Source organism: Artemia sp. Qi Xiang Cuo, chromosome 10, assembly GCF_049724085.1.
Source record: "Artemia sp. Qi Xiang Cuo chromosome 10, ASM4972408v1, whole genome shotgun sequence".
Taxonomy (NCBI): domain Eukaryota; kingdom Metazoa; phylum Arthropoda; class Branchiopoda; order Anostraca; family Artemiidae; genus Artemia; species Artemia sp. Qi Xiang Cuo.
Window position 1 is genome coordinate 2,778,055 of NC_142803.1, and position 20,155 is coordinate 2,798,209.

At 36.4% G+C, this 20,155-nt stretch overlaps 1 protein-coding gene across 1 annotated transcript in view; it reads right to left on the minus strand.

The window, feature by feature from the left end:
* Window positions 1-14,689, minus strand: part of LOC148947358 (uncharacterized) — a 34,549-nt gene extending 19,860 nt beyond the window's left edge. The window contains exon 1 of the mRNA XM_089095807.1: window positions 14,562-14,689. Within this exon, the coding sequence (XP_088951933.1) occupies window positions 14,562-14,610 (49 nt within the window). The 5' untranslated portion in view covers window positions 14,611-14,689. The remainder of the gene's footprint in view (window positions 1-14,561) is intronic.
* Between the last annotated feature and the right edge of the window lie 5,466 nt (window positions 14,690-20,155).

Below are 20,155 nucleotides of genomic sequence, written 5' to 3' on the forward strand. Positions count from 1 at the left end.
TTTTGTCACAAATAACATAGTGAGCTACCGGTTTCTTTCGAAGGATGTTGAACTAACAAAAAGGCACAGTGTGCATGCTACTATTACAACTTCTACTGCGACTGCTACTACTACTACTAATGCCACTACTACTACTACTACTACTACTACTATTACTACTACTACTACTACTACTACTACTACTACTCTACTACTACTACCACTGCTACTACTACTACTACTGCTAATACTACTAATACTACTTCTACTACTACTACTACTACTACTTCTACCACTACTACTTCTACTACTACTACTAATAATAATGCTACTACTACAATTACTACCGCTTTTCTTATTACTGCTACTAAACCCAAGAATATTAAAGTGAAATTTTCAGGGAATGTTGATGGGCTGTTGAACTAAATCAAAACACTCTATGTTTACGTAGTTTGTCAAATGGGTGTACCGGCAATAGCTAAGAAAAGGCTTAGGGTATTAAGTTGAAATTTTCAGGGTTTTTTGAGAGGGATACTGAAAAAATACTAGTTACTACTACTAATTTTACTTCCAGCCGACTACTTCTACTTTGGGTAAGGGTATTAAGGTCGATTTTTTATTTAATTTTGAGGGTCATATTGATCTAAATCAAAACACACTGTGTGTATGTAGGTGGTCAAAAGGAAGTATCAGCAATATCGCAGGAATAGCTTAAAGTTTTTTGATAACTCAAAAGACTGCTATCTTGATTCCCTAATCTTATGATTTTCAATCTCATTCATTCAAGCAAATTAAATTTCTATGTATTCTATGTTTAATTTGTAGCCATAGCATTAAATTTGTCACAAATAACATAGTGGGCTACCGTTTTTTTCGACGGATGTTGAACTAACAAAAAGGCACAGTGTGCATGCTACTATTACTACTTCTAATGCTACTGCTATTACTACTACTAATGCCACTACTACTACTACTACTACTACTACTACTACTACTACTACTACTACTACTACTACTACTACTAATACTAACACTAATACTAATACTACCGAGAATAGTATCTAATATGTGTCGAGATGACATTTTTCAGGGCATGTTGTGGGGGATGTTAAACTAACCAAAAGGCTAAGAGTATCAAGTTGAAACTTTCACGGTACATCTAGGGGGATATGACATTTTCAGGGCATGTTGTGGGGGATGTTAAACTAACCAAGGAGTATTAAGATGAAGCTTTTACGGTATGTCTAGGGGGATATTGAACTAACAAAAAGGTACTATGTATATATTCTACTGCTACTACTACTAATGCTACTACTTTAACTGCTGTTGCTGTTACTACTGCTACTTCTGCTATGACTACTGCTACTGAGGCTAAGGGTGTTAAGGTCAAACTCACAGGGAAAGTTTAGAGGAGGGTTGAACCAGACCAAAAATACTATGTGTATGCAGGTTGCCAATAGGGCGTATCAGTTATTTCTCAAGAATGTTTTAGAGTATAAAGTTGAAAATTTCAGAGTATGCTGAGGGGATGCCTAGCTTACCAAAAGGCGCCAAGATTATTCTACTACTACTACTACTAATACTACTACTGCTTCTATTACTAGTACGACTACTACTAAGGCTAAGGGCATTAAGGCGAAACCTTTAGGGAATTTTTAGTGGGATGTTAAACTAAATCAAATACACTAAGAGCAAACAGGTTCCAAAAGGGCGAAACAGCAATACCCCATGAACGGCTTAGGGTATTAAGTTGAAACTTCCAAGGCATTTTAAGGGGATATTGAACTAACCAAAAGGTACCAAGTGCATACCACTATTGCTAATGCTGTAACTGATACTGCGACTACAACTGCTACTTCTACTGTTACTACTGCATTTGCTGCTACCACTACTATGACTACTTCCACTAATGAAGCTATGAGTATTCAGGTGAACCTTCATTTTTGCTGAGCTACATTGAATCATACTATGTAGACACAGGTTGTCAAAAGGGCATAGCAGCTCCGAGGATCAGCTGAGATTGTTAGGCTGAATCTTTTGGTGCATCTTAAGTGGATTATTGAACCGACCAAAAGGTACTGTATTCACACTACTGCTACTACTACTACTATTGCTACTACCAGTACTACAACTTATACTACTAATACTACTACTACTAATACTACTACTACTACTACTGCTAATACTACTACTACTACTACTACTACTATCAAAGAGTTCGTGGTAACAAACTGGAAGTAAGGAGCGACCCGGCTCAATGGTAACCGAAACTCTAAAAAACGGGATTTTGATACCAATAGATACATCAAAAGAATCAGATTTTAATTCTGATTTCAAATATATAAGTTTCATTAAGTTTAAGCTTACCCATCAAAAGTTACGTGCCTGAGAAAATTTGGCTGATTTTCGAAAAAAGGGGGAAAGACCCCTAAAAGTTATAGAATCTTAATGAAAATCATACCATCATATTTAGCGTATCAAAGAACCCTACTGGTGAGTTTTCAAACATCTATATAGAAAAAAGTGGAATTTTCTATTTTTAGTAAGAAGACACGGACGCGGGTGTATTTGTTTGTTTTTTTGTTTGTTTTTTTTTGTTTTTTTTTCCCAGGGGTGATCGTATTGATCCAGTAGTCCAAGAATATCGTAGGAGGGCTCATTGGAACGGAAATTAAAAGTTCTAGTTCCCTTTTTAAGTGATCAAAGAAAATGGAGGGCAAATAGGCCCCCTCCCACGCTCATTTTTTTCCCAAAGTCACCCGATCAAAATTTTGAGATAGCCATTTTGTTCAGCATGGTCGAAAATATGATAAAAATGTCTTTTAGGATGACTTGATCCCCCAAAGTCCCCAGGGGGAGGGCTGAAAGTTATGAACTTTACTCAATGTTAACATATAGTATTGGTTATTGGGAAGTATACAGACTTTTTCAGAGGAGATTTTTTCTGGTAGTTGGGGGAAGGAGAGGGTCAGGGGCTATATGAAAGGATCTTTCCATGAAGGAAGTTTTCATGGGGGAAGGGACATTGCTATGAAGGGGGCGCCGGATTTCCCAGCATTATTAAAGAAAAAGATCAGGAATTAAATAAAAAAAACAAGTTTTTCAACTGATCAACTGATTGTGATTAAGAGGTCATTTTTAAAGAACTGGAAAAAAAAATTCGAACTATAGTTTAAAGAGCAGCGTATTGACTAGGGGGCGAACCTCCTAATATACGTGTTAAAAATTTATGAATATAGAAGTTCGTTACGTAAGTTAATTCTAAGTTACGTATATTTATTACTAATAAAAACGTTCGTAAATAAAATTAAACAAGTTTCGAGAAAGCCATTTAACCAAATATAATATGCAAATTTTGTTTTAATTATTCATGTACGGTGAGCCAAAATCAAAACCTGCATTAATTCAAAAACGTTCAAAAATTAAATAAAAAAAACAAGTTTTTTTAACTGAAAGTAAGGAACGACGTTAAAACTTAAAACGAACAGAAATTATTCCGTATATGAAGGGGGCTGTCCCCTCCTCATAGCCTCGCGCTTTACGCTAAAGTTTGACTTTATAACAACTCTATTTTTTTTAAAAATAAAAAAACTTTAGCGTAAAGAGCGAGGCGTTGAGGAGGGGACAGCCCCCTTCATATACGGAATAATTTCTGTTCGTTTTAAGTTTTAACGTCGTTCCTTACTTTCAGTTAAAAAAACTTGTTTTTTTTATTTAATTACTACTAAGACCCGGGATATTAAAGTAAACTTTTCAGGAAATGTCCAGGGGGATGCTGAATTAAATTAAAAAACGATGCGTGCTTGCAGGCTGTCAGAACGGTGTATTAGCAATTCTCAATAACAGCATAGGGTATTAAGTTGAAACCGTCAGGACTTGCTGAGGGAGATTAAAGTAAAACTTTCAGGAATTGTCGAAGGGATTTTCTTTTGATGTTATCAAAGTTAAAAACACATAGCTCGACATAAAGATCATTTTCAGTAAATTTAAAATTATGCTCTGGTCTTTAGAAGACTTTGGGGTGTTATTCCTACTGGCAAGATTTTAGGGGGAAGGGGATAATTTGTTTTCACTGACTGGCTTAAAACTCATACCCGTAAGTTTGTGGGCACGCGGAACATAAACTTTGGTTTGGAGCATAGGCTCCGGAAAATGAGACCCCCCCAAAAAGAGACAAATATTTTTTTTTCTGAGTGGCATGAAACATAAATCAGAGGATGACCCTAATGGGCCAGAGGAGCCCTGGTGGCAGATAATTGGGACGGAGACACAGATTAAATATGGGCAACAAACAAAGTTACAAAAAAGACCAAAAAATAACTTTCTTGATTGGCTTGGAACTTAAACATTTAAGCCTTTGGTCCAAGAGGACCCAAATGCACAAGAAATGATTTTTAAAAGGGCATTTAATTTGGCTGACGGTGGAACCCAAAAAGTGGTTATTTTTTCAGAACAGCTTAAAGCTTATATTCATAAACTTCAAAGTTGATAAAACTCTTATGCAAAAAAATATTAGGTTAGGACCGTGGCCCCTAAAAATGGGGCTCCAGAAAAGGGCCAGGAAAAAATTTACTGGTCTGCTTAAAAATTATATCTTGAAGTCTTTGAGCCAAAAGACGGACTCGTGACACGAAGGATTGCATTTTACGTTGCTTAGTCAAAATTTCTTACTTTTTTATTAATTAAATACACTCTTAGTTTGATGGAGATGGCCTAACTAATATTGCACTATTCTACTACTGTAGGTTTATCAAATGGAGAAAGTTAGAAAATCTAAAAGAGAAGTTTTAGCAATTAAAATTGGTCATTCTTCTGTAAGAACTTTAAGAATACTTCTACTCCTAATGCTGTTTTGCTGCATTGATTTTGTGTTTTCAGTAAACTGCTTGGTTTTCAGAAATCTGCAAACACAGGGAACTTTTTTGAGTAAGTTTATTTTAAACGGTTATGCAGATATACGTTTGCAGATATAAAGGAGCAATAATTTGTGCTCGTTTTAAGTTTTAACTTCACTCTTTACTTTCATTACAAAGAACTATATTTTAATAAAACAATTTTTGTTCGTGCTTAAATGCTTAAATATATGCACAATAAACTTTACAAAAAGACCTTTACAAAAAGACCTTTACAAAAAGACCTTTGTCTAACTTAGGCGAATAATACTGTCTTATAAAAAGTCCAACGGGTATATCTTCCTGACATCTTTGAGGGGTTGCTTATAAAACAATTTGATTTTTAACAAAATATTGTCCTATATGAAGCATATGAGATATGTAGCTATTACAACTAAGCAAACGAAGGTTTTGAAAGAGTAGAACCCTGATTGCGAAAAGCTCTCATGGTTACACGTTTCAACCCTCCTACGATATCCCAGTGCCCGTTTACGCTAGAGGAAAAAAGGGGGGGGGGGAAATAAGCACTTCAGCTCTTTTATGAAATTCCCTATAATATGCATTAGTGCTTTAGCTTTACTATTAGGATAGAAATAAATAGTACTTATTATTATTCCTTAATTAGGTTTGAATTTGAGTGAAAGTATTATTTCGTTTGTCAATTTTTTATTATTATTCTGACTACTGAATCAGTGTTGATTCAAAGTTCATAGTGAATGCATCTGTCCTAAATTACATATTATCAAACAAGTAAGCTTTTTCAGTGAATTATAATCCCAGTGAAGCTACTGGATTTCGCAATATTTGTCAAAGGATTATAGTTCCTGACCTATGATAAAACCTTTGCTTAATCTACTCACCGAGTTTATGGTCAGTTATTTATATTTTGTAAAAGTGGTATGAATTTGATATTTTTTCACTGATAATATTGGAGGTTAGCCATTAAGCAGTGTGATTTCAAATAAATAGGACATCTGATATTTAGAGGCATTTACGCTACAATTGAGGTGGGGAAAGAAAAGTGAGCAGAGGGGGGGTGAAGAGTTGTTAGCAAGAGCCGTGGTACCCGCTTGGCTTGCCCCTTAAATTGCGGGGACAAGGTAGACAGCCTTCAATGCTTCACTTACTTTTCTTGCAAGGTAACCACCAGAAAAATATTGAATATATAGTTCAACCCTTAAATATCTGCCTAGATTTCGATATTATTAATTATCAAAGAAATTGGTGAATGTATTATGGACTTAATCCAAATTAATGAAATGAAAACTATGCTGGTATTGAACCCAGTTTTGAACTTTGTATCTAGATGTATGACAAAGGGTATTAAGACTGATGTGATCGTTAACAAAGGAATAGTTTTTTGATCATGCCAGTATTATGGAAGCCAAAAAACTGCTGTGGACTTACTATGAGGTTGAACTCGGATATGAAGAACGATTATGTGAATGCAAAAAAGACTGTGATAACTTGACGGATATCGCAAAAGCCATATAACACTGTGCCAAGGACGGTAAACAGCTTCCAACTTTCGTTATTCTCGAACCGGAGTCTGTTCCCACGTGTGGTGACGAAATTGCAGTCTGTATTACTACCAAAGTGAAAGAAATGACGAGAAAAATGGACAGTGAGCTGCAACAGTTTTCCCGCAAGTAAGGTACTATTAACAATTAACGGAAAATTACTGCTAATTCCCAGAATCATGCTACCGCATCCTCGTCAGTATCTAAAGCATCAAGTATCTAAAACAGTATGGAAAAACAGCTATTCTCGGGTGTCGTGAAAATTATGCCTCCTGAGTTAGACGATCCGGGCCAGCGTCAGGGCTTTATAACAAGCTTGGCACCGGGCGATACAAAATTAGCGGATGCAGAGCTCAGGCGGAGAAATAAGGAATGGCAACTGTCAGTCTCTTCGAAGCAGGCAGCCAAAAAAGTCTCGGCTGCCCTCAAAATTATCCATAAAATTGACAATAGACTTCTTAATTCCCAGCTCATCGGTATAGTGAAACGTCTCCCCAGCAACGTGACGGAGGACCTTCTGAAAAATCTGTCAAAAGACTCTGAAAAAGCAATCAAGTGTGGCAATTCGCAAGCGTTTAAAATGTATTACCCCTCTTTTTAGAGGGGTAATGTTCTCTGCCTTAACGAACCCGATTAAAATTGGTTTCGAAATATTCCGTCTAGAAGAATTCTGCTTTTTGCCTCGAAGGTGTTATCGGTGTCATCATGTGGGGCACATAGCGGCGGACTGTAAGGAAGCTGAAACTTGTAGCCACTGTGGAGAAACTGGCCACACAAGCTCCCCTGAGAACCCATGTCAAAATCCCACTCGGTGCCTGAATTGCAGTTCGACTTGGCACACATGCTATTACTATGCCTGTCCTTATAAAAAAAAAACTTGAAAGATGGATCAGGCTCCCAAAATGTGTATTATTCTGTCTTGGAATATAAATGGGAAAGCATTTGAGAAATCAGTTCTGCTTGATACTATGAGCCTAACAAATAAAGTAATTTGTATACAAGAGCACCTGCTTTCCGAAGACAATACTAACCTGCTCAAGTTCTCAAGTTCACTCCAGTGTTTTATTCGGCCAGCTGAACGTGTGAAATCCAGATGTCTGCCATCTGGTGGTTTAGGCACTTTGGAGAGAAAGTCTCTTCAGGCTGAACTTTTAGCATCAATTAAACACTTCCTCGCTGTTAAAGTTCGCGATATTGTGATAATAAACGTATATCTTCCTACTAATTATACATCTAGCCTCTCGGACAGCAAGTTCACGGGTGCATGTACTCAGTTAAGCCGTTTCGTGAAGGCTCAGATTCCTGGGAATACAAAAGTTCTATTAATAGGGGACTTCAACTGTGACCTACTTAATACTGAATCTGAAAGGACTAAAATCGTTATAGGTTCCCTTCCTGATCAGTTAAATGTCGTTGATAAAGACAAAGCTTACACATTTATCAGTGTTGCCAACACCGTCTCAAATCTTGACCATGTGTTAACGAACTTCCCGGTGAGTGACGAAGTCAAAGTTGCAGCTGATGGTTCATACTCTGACCATTTGCCTTTGTCATTGTCAATAACACTGGACTGTCCAAAGTTCTCGGGTCCGTGCAAATCCCGATGGAGAGTATACAGTGACTGGAAACAAGTGTCAAATGATCTCTTTGCGGCTACTTCTGGGGATATCCTGAGTAAAATAAAAGTTCCCTTCCATCTGCTGCAGAGAAATACAAACTCTTATTGCAGTGAAAGTGAAATACGTCTGCAGTTAATCAGGTAGTGTGCAACAATATCGCATGTTCTGAGGATCGCGGAAAGTGTAGCAGTTCCTCTGAAGTATATCCGTAATAGATCACAGGTGAAAGGTTGGTGTCAAAATCTGAAGCTAGCGGCGGCTTGTGCGTCAGTGAAGCTATGGCTGAAAGTTTGGCATGCTAGCGGGAAGCCACGAAGTGGAATAGTAAACGAGATTCGAATCCATACTAAACGAAAGTTCAATAAAGTGATAGATGCCCTGTGCAACCCTCAAAGAAAATTTTGTGCAAAAGCTCAGTAAGAATCCGAACCTTATTTGATCTTTTCGGTCTAAGCCTGAAGAAGCCAAGCCTACGTCTAATTTTTCTCCTAATCAGTGGAGTGCTTACTTTGAGTCCGAGTTCAAAGCGCCTGATCCAGTTCTACAGTCTAATTACGAGAATGAGCTGACTTCTATGCTTACCGACACCTTCGACGATTTCTCAGTGTCACCGGTCACAATTTGCCAGGCCGTTAAAAAGCTAAAAAGGTATAATCAAAAGGATGCGATAGTATTTGTGCTCTACATATTTATTTAGGAGGTTATGTTCTTTACCATCATATTGCCCTTCTGTTTCAGATGATTTTGACGCAAGGGATAGTCCCGAGCTGCTTTAGTCTGGGTATCGTTATACTAATATTAAAGAAGGGGAAGCCCGCCGAAAAGCCTTCTTCGTATCGGCCAGTAACGGTATCTTCAGTATTTTGTAAACTATTCGAGATTGTTTTGTTTGATGAGATTTATGATAAGTGTGAGATGCCTCCACACCAGTTTGGTTGTCAAAAAGGCCTCGGTTGCACCCATGTACTTTATCTTCTTGCTAACATATTACTTAATGCTCATCTCTCGCGAGAAACTTTGATCATAGGTCAGTATCATGTGAGGAGAGCTTTTGACTCTAGGATTCATGCCAAGATTTTGGTTGAGCTGTGTAAGCGAGGCCTGCGTTCTTCTATTGTAAGGTCACTACGTGATATGTATAGGAATCTCAAGCTTCGTGTTCGTTTGCAAGATGGTGAGCTTAGTGGGGAGATATCCGTACATAAGGGAATGAAGCAAGGGGCTATAACGTCTTCTACTTTGTATAATAACAGTGTTAATGATGCACAACAGGTTATCTCTCCGAGTTATATTTGCAAGCATATTGACTTGTCGCTTCTAGGTTTTGAAGATGATATTTTAAATCTGTCTCTGTTGCTTTCTTCATTAGAAAATAATTTCTCTCGTCTTCAAAAAAGTTATGCTGATATTGGTTTGCAGTTTAATGTAGAAAAGTCTACTGTTTTGTTTTTTAATTGCCCTGAAGATAATGCTACGGTCAGGCTTGGTGGAATTACCGCAACACCGTCTAGTCAGATTCCGTACCTTGGCCTGCCGATTGGTCGTAATCTTCGAGAGACCCAGTCTTTGCTTATTGAACACCTTTCTAAAAAAGTGCGCATTGCCTGTGCGGGTGTTGTCACTAGCTATCGCAATTCAAGCCATAAATATTTGGCTTGTCTTTATAGTGCAGTACCTTTGCCTCATGTCTTTTACCTGTCTCCTTTTTTGAAGCTCCTGAATGCACGAAACAAGAAAGACATAAGGTTAGTATTTTTCAAGTATGCCCGGTATCTTCTTCAAGTGCCGCCTTTTGTTAGAAACCGCCATATTGCTGTGAAATATGGAATTGTTGAGCCTCTGAGTGCCGTGGAGGAGGTAATTCAGAATTAAGTGAAAAAACTAGAGCTCCTGGATCACGAGTGGGCCCACCTTCTCAAATAGTTGTGTTATTATGTAGTTCTTTCTGTTTGTATTTGTTCTTCTTGCCAGTTTTTGCTTTTTCTTTCTTTTCTAGTTCGTGCTCTGTCTTTTTCTGTTTATTGTAAGACAGGTTATTAATAAAATTCATTCATTCATTCATTATTATTATTATTAATTTTCACTTACTAAGGGGACTGGGAGGTGGAACATGGATTTAAGCACCATGTCAAATATTTTGGGTTTTAGAGATTTTAATTTTACATGACACAAACGTTCAAATTTTTGGTGTCAAATGTCACCTCGCGACGGTGCTGTAAAGAAAAAATTATACTAAAGCTTATAAGTGTAGCTATCAGCTAAATGAGTTCTTAGCCAGCTTTCTATGATGTTTTAATGCCCTGATTAGGCTGGAGAATTTAAAAGGACAAAAGAAGAGACACGTCAGAATTTCAAGGCATTTTACACCATTTTTGGATTGTATACACCTTACGATGATGTGATCAAGATAATTTACTGAATCTCTCCATGATTTTGTGGCCGCCTGTTAGTTCTGCTAGTTAGGAGGCAATTTATGACAATTATTACGACGGCCCGGAGGATTGTAAATCCTCAGGTTACATTACTGAAAGAAATTCAAATGAATTTACTGAAAAAAAAAATGTGCATTGTCGGTTTAATATACCTATGCTGATAATTATTCCTTAAAATCTTAATTAATTTTTGGTTTCTTAAAGTTATAAAAGTGAAAACATTTAAAGTATTTTTTTTTTAGTAAAGTACAAATTATATTCTGGCTCTTAGAAATCATAGGGTTTAGAACCCTACTCAGATTAATTTCTGCTCGTTTTTAGTTTGAATTATTTTAATTTCTGTTTGTTTTAGGTTCCTTTTATTTATTAATACTGATTTTCGGTAGTTGTATACTTGGTAGATTATTTGATTCTATTTTTGGTCATTTTTGATTTAATGGAGTTCTTTACTTTTTTTGAAAAACTTAATTTGTGCATAAAGTTTTTTTGATTAATTTCTGTTCGTTTTATATTGACATAGTCTTTTTCAGGAAGAAAGAGTGAGCCTCTTCTGAAGTTAAACGACCATCCTTTCCATAAGAACCTTTAATACTCCCGGGTCATAACTTACAACTCTTACCCCTAGTCTCTGGGTTTTTTCTACCCCAAAAGCCTTGTTATATGACATTTAGACTATTTTGAATAGAATGGCTATCTCAAAATTTCTATTAGACGCACTTCGGGACAATATGACGTGTGTGTAGGGGGGATAGGGTAGCTGCTCTCTGATCACTTTGCCTCTTAAAAAGGGCACTAGAGTGTCTTATTACCAATCCAATGAGCTCCCTTTGAAGTTTATATGACCGCACTTTCTATAAAAACCCTGTATGTCCCCAGGGCAAAACTTACAACCCTTGCCCTGAGGGCTGAAAGGATTTGTCATCCTCAAAGGAATAATTTCCAGAGCTTTCTGATAGGCTTAAGGAAATGGCTATATCGAAATTTTGATTGGAACTGTTTGAGGAAATGATAGGCGTGGAGGGAGACATTTGCCCTCTGATCACTTGCGACTAATAACAAAAGGCACTAGTCCTCTCAATTTCCAATCGAATGAGCCTTTTCTGAAGCTTCTACGACAAAACTTCCTATAAAAACGTTAAATATCCGAAAGGCATAATTTGTTTTGAGGGTTATGGGCGGAGGGTTGTCATCCTCAAAGAAATAATTTCAAGACCTTTTAACAAAGTTGAACAAAATGGCTATTTGAAAATTTTGATTGGATGTGTTTGGGGAAATGGTGAGCGTGAGAGGGGGCTCGTTATCCTCCAATCACTTTCGACTATTAAAAAGGGCACCAGCTCTCTCAATTTACAATTTAATGAGCCCCTTTTGAATTTTCTATGACAACGGCATCTATAAAAAACCTTATATGACCCCAGGGCGTAACTTACAATCTTTGCCCTGGGGGCCCTCGGGGGTTTGTCATCCTCAAATACATAATTTCCAGAACTTTCAATTACATTGAACGAACTGGCTATCTCAAAACTTTTACTGGATGTGTTTGGGGAAATAGTGGGCGTGAGAGGGGGGTTAGTTACCCTTCATTCACTTTTGACTATTAAGAAGGGCACTAGCGCTTTCAATTTGCAATCAAATGAGCTCTTTTTGAAGTTTCTACAATAAAACTATCTATAAAAACAATATATGCCCCAGGGCATAACTTACAACCTTTGCCCTGAGGCTTGTGGGGGGGGGGTGTCATCCTCAAAGACAAAATGTTCAGAACTTTCAACTACGTTGAACAAAATGAATATCTAAAAATTTCGATTGGATGTGTTTGGAGAAATGGTGCGCGTGAAATGGGGGTTAGTTGTTCTTCAATCACCTTCGACTATTAAAAAGGGCTCTAGCCCTTTCAATTTCCAATTGAATGAGCCCTTTTTGAAGCTTCTGCGACAACTCCTTCTATATAAACTTCAAATACCCCCAGGGCATAAGTTACAACCCTTGCCCTAAGGGCTGTGGGGGGGTTGTCATCCTCAAAGGCTTAATTTCCAAATCTTTCATCTACGTTGAAAAAAAATGGCTATCTCAAAATTTTGATTGTATGTGTTTTTGGAAATGGTGGGCGTGAGAGGGGGGTTAGTTGCCCTCCAATTACTTTCGACTATTAAAAAGGGCACTAGCCATTTCAATTTCGCATCGAATAAGCCCTTTTTAAAGTTTCTACGACAACACTTTCTATAACCTTATATGCCCCCAGGGCATAACTTACAACCCTTGCCCTGAATGCTGTAGGGAGGGGGGTTGTCATCCTTAAAGACCAAATACCCAACATTTTCAACTACATTGAATAAAATGGCTATCGCAAAATTTGATTGGATGAGTTTCGGGAAAAGGTAGGCGTAAGAGGGGAGGGGGGTAGCTGCCCTCCAATCACTTTAGACTATTAAAAAGAGCACTAGCCCTTTGAATTTCCGATTGAATGAGCCCTTTTTGAAGTTTTTACGACAAAGCTTTCAATTAAAAACCTTATATTCCCCCAGGGCATAACTTATAACCCTTGCCCTGATGACTATGGAGGGAGTTTCCTGCTCAAAAATATAATTTCCAAAACTTTCAACTACATTGAACAAAATGGCTATCTCAAAATTTTGATTGGATATGTTTGGGGAAATGGTGGGCATAGAAGGGGTGTTAGTTGCCCTCCAATCCTTTCGACAATTAAAAAGGGCATTAGCCATTTTAAGTTCCAATCGAATGAGCCCATTTTGAAGTTTCTACGACAAAGCTTTCTATGAAAACCTCATATGCCCCGGGGATAACTTATAACCCTTGCCCTGATGGTTTTTTTTAGAGGAGGGGGGGTTGTCATCCTCAAAGACCTAATTATCAGAACTTTCAACTACGTTGAACAAAATAGCTATATCAAAATTTTGATTGGATGTGTTTTGGGAAGAAGGTGGGCGTGAGAGGGGGATTAGTTGCCCTCCAATCCCTTTTGACTATTAAAAAGAGCACTAGCCCTTTGAATTTACAATCGAATGAGCTCTTTTTGAAGTTTCTACGACAACGCTTTCTATAAAAATCTTATATGCCCCCAGGCATAACTTACAACCCCTGCCCTGAGGGCTGTGGGGTGTGTCCTCCTCAAAAACATAATTTTTATCTGGAAATCAACTGCGCTGAACAAAATGGCTATCTCAAAATTTTGTTTGGATGCGTTTGAAGAAATGGTAGGCGTAGAAAGGGTGCTAGTTGCCTTCCAATCACTTTCGACCATTAAAAAGGGCACAAACCACTCCAATTTCCAATCGAATAAGTCATTTCGAAGTTTCTACAACAACTCCGTCGATACGAAGTACCATGGTCTAAAGGAAAAAAAAAAGAAATTAATACATTGTGCCAACAACGTTCTTTACTTAGGCAGCGCTATTGCGCTGCCTATGATTACAACGGCCTGGAGGATAGTAAAGCCTCAGGTTACATTTCAAAGCCTCGAGTAGATTGTAAGCATTGGGTTAAAGTTTTCGACGATGGAGATTATAACGGTTCCCTTTTTTATGGCTTTCAGCCTTTCCACTTCAGAAATGGAACTAAGAATTAGGGGGCTATATATCATTTTATGAAGGTGCTATCAACTATTTTTATAAAAAAAAAGGAAAAAAAAATATTATATAAGAAATTTGCTTTCAAATAAGCCATTAAAGGCTTCTTATGATATTCCAGGGCCCCAATACTAGCGACAAAAGAAAAAGAAGACGCAACAGTGATTCCCATGCAAAACAGATTTTCATGGTTGTTCAAGGCGAAGGACTGTAATTATCCCAGATAGTGCTTTTGACCAGGGTGATTTCCATGGTATCCTTGTTCCCTATCTGAGACCATTTTCAAGGAGTTTCAGGCTTTTTTCCAAATTTTGTACAAATCTATTTGCGTGATAAGTTTTTACTGTTAAAATAATCCGAATTAATATTTACCATTCCTGTATTAGCTTTAAATGGCAAATTTTTTCACTAGATAGCTGTTTTTGTTTAATTCCTTGTTAAACTTCTGGTTTCTTTGGACAGTTGTTATCTGTCTGCTAGGTTTCAACAATCCCTGCAACCATGATTGTTATGCATTATTGTAATTACTTACAAGCAGAATATCGGAACAAAGATATTAGAACAAACATCCAAATACGCATTTTGTTCTTTTTTTTGTTTTTTGTTGTGTTTTCACTCCTATTTTCCACTTATTGTATTCAGTAAACTGATGGTTCGCTGATGAGAACTGAACTATTATATATGCGTCAACTTTGTAAATACATTACACAAGTGAAATTATTATGGTTGCAGAAAGGCGGTTTGTCAAGTTTCGTTTAACTTAAAAGACCTATATTTTAGTAAAATCGATCACGTTCATAATAATATCTTTGAAATCAGGAGTTACCAACCAGATATTTGCTTTCTCGTAAGGTTCTGTTATAATGAAAATGTTATAAATATGCAAGGATATTTCACATCAAAAGTCTGATGGTAGCCATGACCGAATCTAGAGACGAAAAGATTTACAGCCACCCTATAGCTTCTCGGTAGTATTAAATAAGAAAAAAATGTTTTAACTGAAAGTAAGGAGCGACATTAAAACTTAAAACGAACAGAAATTATTCCGTATATGAAAGGGGCTGTCCCCTCCTCAACGTCTCGCTCTTTATGCTAAAGGTTTTTATTGTTTTAAAAAATCAAGTTGCAAGACAGAGTCAAACTTTAGCGTAAGGAGCGAAGCGTTGATGAGAAGACAGCCCCTTTCATTTACGGAATAGTTTCTGTTCGTTTTAGGTTTTAATGTCGCTCCTTACTTTCGGTTAAAAAAGTTTTTTTTTTAATTTAATTTCTGAACGTTTTTTTGTTAATGCAGCTTTGATTTTGGCTCACCGTCCATGAATAATTAAAACGAAATTTGCCTATTAAATTTACTTTTTTTTGGCTAAATGGCTTTCTCGAAAATTTGATCTGACGTAACTTACGAATTAACTTACGTAAGGAACTTCTATATTCGTAAATTTGTATTACGTATATTAGGGGATTTGCCCTCTAGTCAACACCTCCCTCTTTACGCTAAAGTTCACATTGTTTCAAATTTTTAAGAATGACCCCTTAATCACAAAGGCCGTAAATTAGAATAAATAGCTCTGATGAAAGTACAAAAAAAATTTAGCGTAAAGAGTGAGGTAATGACTAGGGAGCGAACCCAATCATATACGTAATAATTTCTGTTTGTTTTAAGTTTTAATGTTGCTCCTTACTCTCAGTTGAAAAAATTGTTTCTTTATTATTTGATTTCTGATCGTTTTTGTTTTAATAATGCTGGGAAATTCGGAGCCCCCTTCATTGCAATGTCCCTTCCCCATAAAAACTTCCTCCATTGAAAAATCCTCACACATAACCCTCGACTCCCCCCCCCCCCCAACTACCAGACTCTTCCCCCCTGAAAACTTCTGTATACTTACCAATAACCAATACTATATGTAAACATTGGGCAAAGTTCATAACTTGCAGACCTTCCCCCGGTGACTGTGAGGGATAAAGGCATCCTCAAAGACATAGATATTGCATTTTTCGACTATGTTGAACAAAATTCCTATCTCAAAATTTTGATCGGGTGACTTTGGGGAAAAATATGAGCGCGGGAGGGGGCCTAGTTGCCCTCCATACTTTTGGTCACTTAAAAAGCGCGCTAGAAATTTTAATTTCGTTTTGAATGAGCCCTCTCGCAATTTTTTAGGACCTCTGGGTTGATATGGTCATCCTTGGATGACGATATAAGAAAAAGTAAACACGGATCCCTTGGAAAATTGGAAAAAGTAAACACGCATCCCTGATCTTTCTCCTGGGAAAAAGTGCAAAATTCCACATTTATGCAGATAGTAGCTTGAAGCTTCTATAGAAGGGTTCTCTGATCCGCTGAATCTGATGGTGTGATTTTCATTAAGTTTTATGACTTTTAGGGGTCGTTTCCCGCTTTTCTCGAAAATTCGGCAAATTTTCTCAGGCACGCAACTTTTGATGGGTAAGACTAAACTTAATAAAACTTATCTATTTGAAATCAGCATAACAATCTGTTTTTTTTTTATATATCTATTTGTTTCAAAATTCCGTTTTTTCGAGTTTCGGTTAATATTGAGCCGAGTCGATCCTTATCAGACAGTTTGCTACCACGAACTGTTTGATAAATTAGTGGCCTTTGGTACATAGGTGGTATAAGAGACTTTGTTGCAAACTCACTGTGCTTGATTTAAACGGAGAGTTATCCTAATGATATAGAAGTGAACGTGAAGGACATCTAGGTAAACATTATACTAACATTTTAATATTCTTAACATGACTTGCGGATTGGTAAGTCCAATGGTGCCCGTGACATACCCTGAAGGTGAAAATATGTCTGTATTTTCTTTCGAAACAAAATACATCAATGTTTAGCAGCACCGTCGAATCAAAAAAATAGCCTAAATATTGATTAGTTTGAGGTCTCCCCCCCCTATAACAAATTTTTCGCCCACTGTTGGCCTAGGCTGCTGGATTTGCCTCGCCAACCTACTTCTGGTATTTATTTGTTTGCTTGTATCAGATAGATGAATATATTCATGAATAGCTATTCACCAATCCGGTACAAACGCACATGTCCAAAGGTTGTATTCCAAAGACGAGGCAGCAATAATGAGGCACCAAACTAAGGCCCTACCAGTTTCAGGAACTAGCCTACGGATAAAATTGCTACACTCGTTAGATCTCCATATAGACAAAAACGCACAATTTAGCTACAATAATCAAAAAGAACATTTTTTGACAGGATAATTTTCCGACAAAAATATTTTTTTAAAAACAACAAAAACCGAAAGATTGGTTTCGGGTGTGTTGAGCACTGCTAGTGATGAGGATGTGAAACTGCTCCTTTGCACACATATTTGTGGAATGGAGGTTTACCACAAGATTTACCACAAGATGTGGTTTACCACAAGATTTCAAAAATTATTTTGATGTTTAAACCAAAGAGAATAAGAAACTTTAAATTTAAATTTTTGGCAATTTGACATTGGAAGATATAGAACGAAAACTACCAGTGCAAATACAGTGCAGCGTCTGGTGACTTTGTTAAGAAAGAAGAAAATCTAAAAAAAAAATTAATGTTCGGTATGATTGATTTGCACAGCAACATGATTCTTCTAGCTAATTTTAAGTTAATTCCTTACTTTTACTCCTTTGAACTCGCCAATTTTAGTCAACTCGGCTATAACTGATTTGTTATTTCGCCATAATTTGGAAAAGTAAAAAGATAATTTCACTTGAACAATTCAAAAGGAAGTGTTTTGACACAAAGCATACATTTCTCAAATTGAGAAATGAATTAGTTATTTTTTTTTGTCTTAAAACTGGTATGTTGACATTTCTGGCCATAAGAATTATTAATTTAAAAAAAACAAAGTTTTTCCGAAGGAAGTAAAGAGCGAAGTTGAAACTTAAAAACGGACAAAAATTATTACGTCAAAGCCTATTTAATATACATTAACATAACTAGTACAAATCAACCAACTAATTATGTTCCCTATTCTTTTATGATTATACAAAACTAGCGCTTTACTGAAAACACAAAAGTCAAGTATAAAAAACAAGATTATTGATTAAAGAGCCAATAGTGAGTATGTAGCCTGACAACACTGAACGAATCTATAAAACTTTTCGTAGTCTTACACCCGTTGTGACATTAGTAACTTTCAGTATACAATTAAAATTATCTTAAAAGCATAAGCGTAAAACTAAATATTTTTTAATGACCACGAAGTAATTCAACAGGGGTTGAATACAGAAATATTGGATTGATTTATCAAGCAGAGTTTTGCTCTCACCAGCTATATTACCACTAGTGGGTAATATACAGTTTTAAATTGTAAGAACTGTGCTTTAATATCGCTTGGAATGAAGATCAAATAAGACATAATATGAACCCTGGAAATCCGATTATTTCTCTCAATGCGAGAGTGAATTTCAAGCTAGGATACAAATTCTAAAGCTAGTCTATAGTCCTGATACTATCAAGATGGCCTTGCTTCAAACTTGTGTACAAACTAATCATGACATGTCGTTTTAAGAACCAAAACAAGAGCCAGTCATTGAACTGATACCAAATTAAACATAAATATATTATTCTGTGTTTTCAGTAAAGTGCTAGTTTTTTTTAATCATAAGAGCATAGGGAAACATAATTAGTTGGTTTATTTGTACTAGTTATATTAATATGTATTAAATAGGTTGTGAAGTAATAATTTTTGTCCGTTTTAAGCTTCAACTTCACTCTCTACTTCCCTCGGAAAAACTTTGTTTTTTTAAATTTATCTTTGTTTGTTTTTTATTAAAATTTAATGCAGAAACAACGCTGCCATGATCTTTTTTATTTACACGGAATAATGTACGTCCGTTTTAAGTTTTACTGTTACTTCTTAGTTTCAGTCGAAAACTTATTTTTAATATAATTTCTAATTATCACCAATCTAGGGGAGATAAGACAGCTCTAAAAAATATTGCAAACAACTTTGACAGCTAAAAAAAACTTTCAGTCTATAACGTAAAGTTCATTATCCATATTTCACAAAACGATACATGTTTTTCAGGAACGTTTGTTTTTCGATGAGCAAAAAGCTGTTTTTAGTCAGCCGACTTCGCCTGAAAAAGCCATAATAATAGTTTTATATCAAAATCTTCAACGGGGCAGTCATTCCAACGGGGCAGTCATTCCAACGGGGCAGTCATTCCAACGGGGCAGTCATTCCAACGGGGCAGTCATTCTAACGGGGCAGTCATTCCGACAAGACACATAAACCACCTTCCGACAAGACACATATTCCATCATTCCAACAAGACATTCCCCTCTACCATTCAACATGACAGTCCCCTTACCTACAAACAAGACTTATACATTAAAAAAATACCACGCCTATAAAGTCATATCTTCTGTTGGAATTTATGTTGTAATTATAATCAGCATACCATAAAAATTCTTGCTGTTCACAGTACGATGATTTTGAATTAAATTTCATGTTTCTGTTAGAGTCATGGCTGTTTGATACACCGGTGGTTTTTTCCTGGTTTGGTTATATCAAGTTGATGGTTACAAAATTTTGTCGGTTAAGCAATATGTTAAGCGGAGTGTTTTTATGTTTCGTCTTGAACATGGATGTAAAAACTCTGATGAGTTATTTTCTCAGTTCAAAATTGGCATTTGAAATAGGACTATGAATTCTAAGAAAAGGAATATTGATGAAAGCTAGAAGCAAGAAGTAAGTTATTCATTTGTGTTCTTAGCGAGTATAAGGATTAATTCTAATATAATTTATTGAATGGTTTATACAGTCCCCTTATAGTTAACGAATTGTTAAATATTTTTTAACCTGGATCTTCAGAGGCCGGTAAAGAGGAATATCAAAACTAAAAAGTGTGTAAACATTGTATTTAAATGGTTTGCGAGCTTAGCACATTAGACAAATATTATTTTTATTCGGGCCCCACGTCCAACCCCCTATCATTCCTAGCAGATACATAGTCAATCTTATGGGGTATTTTCCATCCATAAGAGTCTAGACATTAAACAATCCATATTACCTTTTATTCATGTATCATAAAAAAAACACCACGCCTATAAAGTCAAATCTTCGGTTGGTTTTTTGTGTTGTAATTATAATCAGCATACCATAAAAA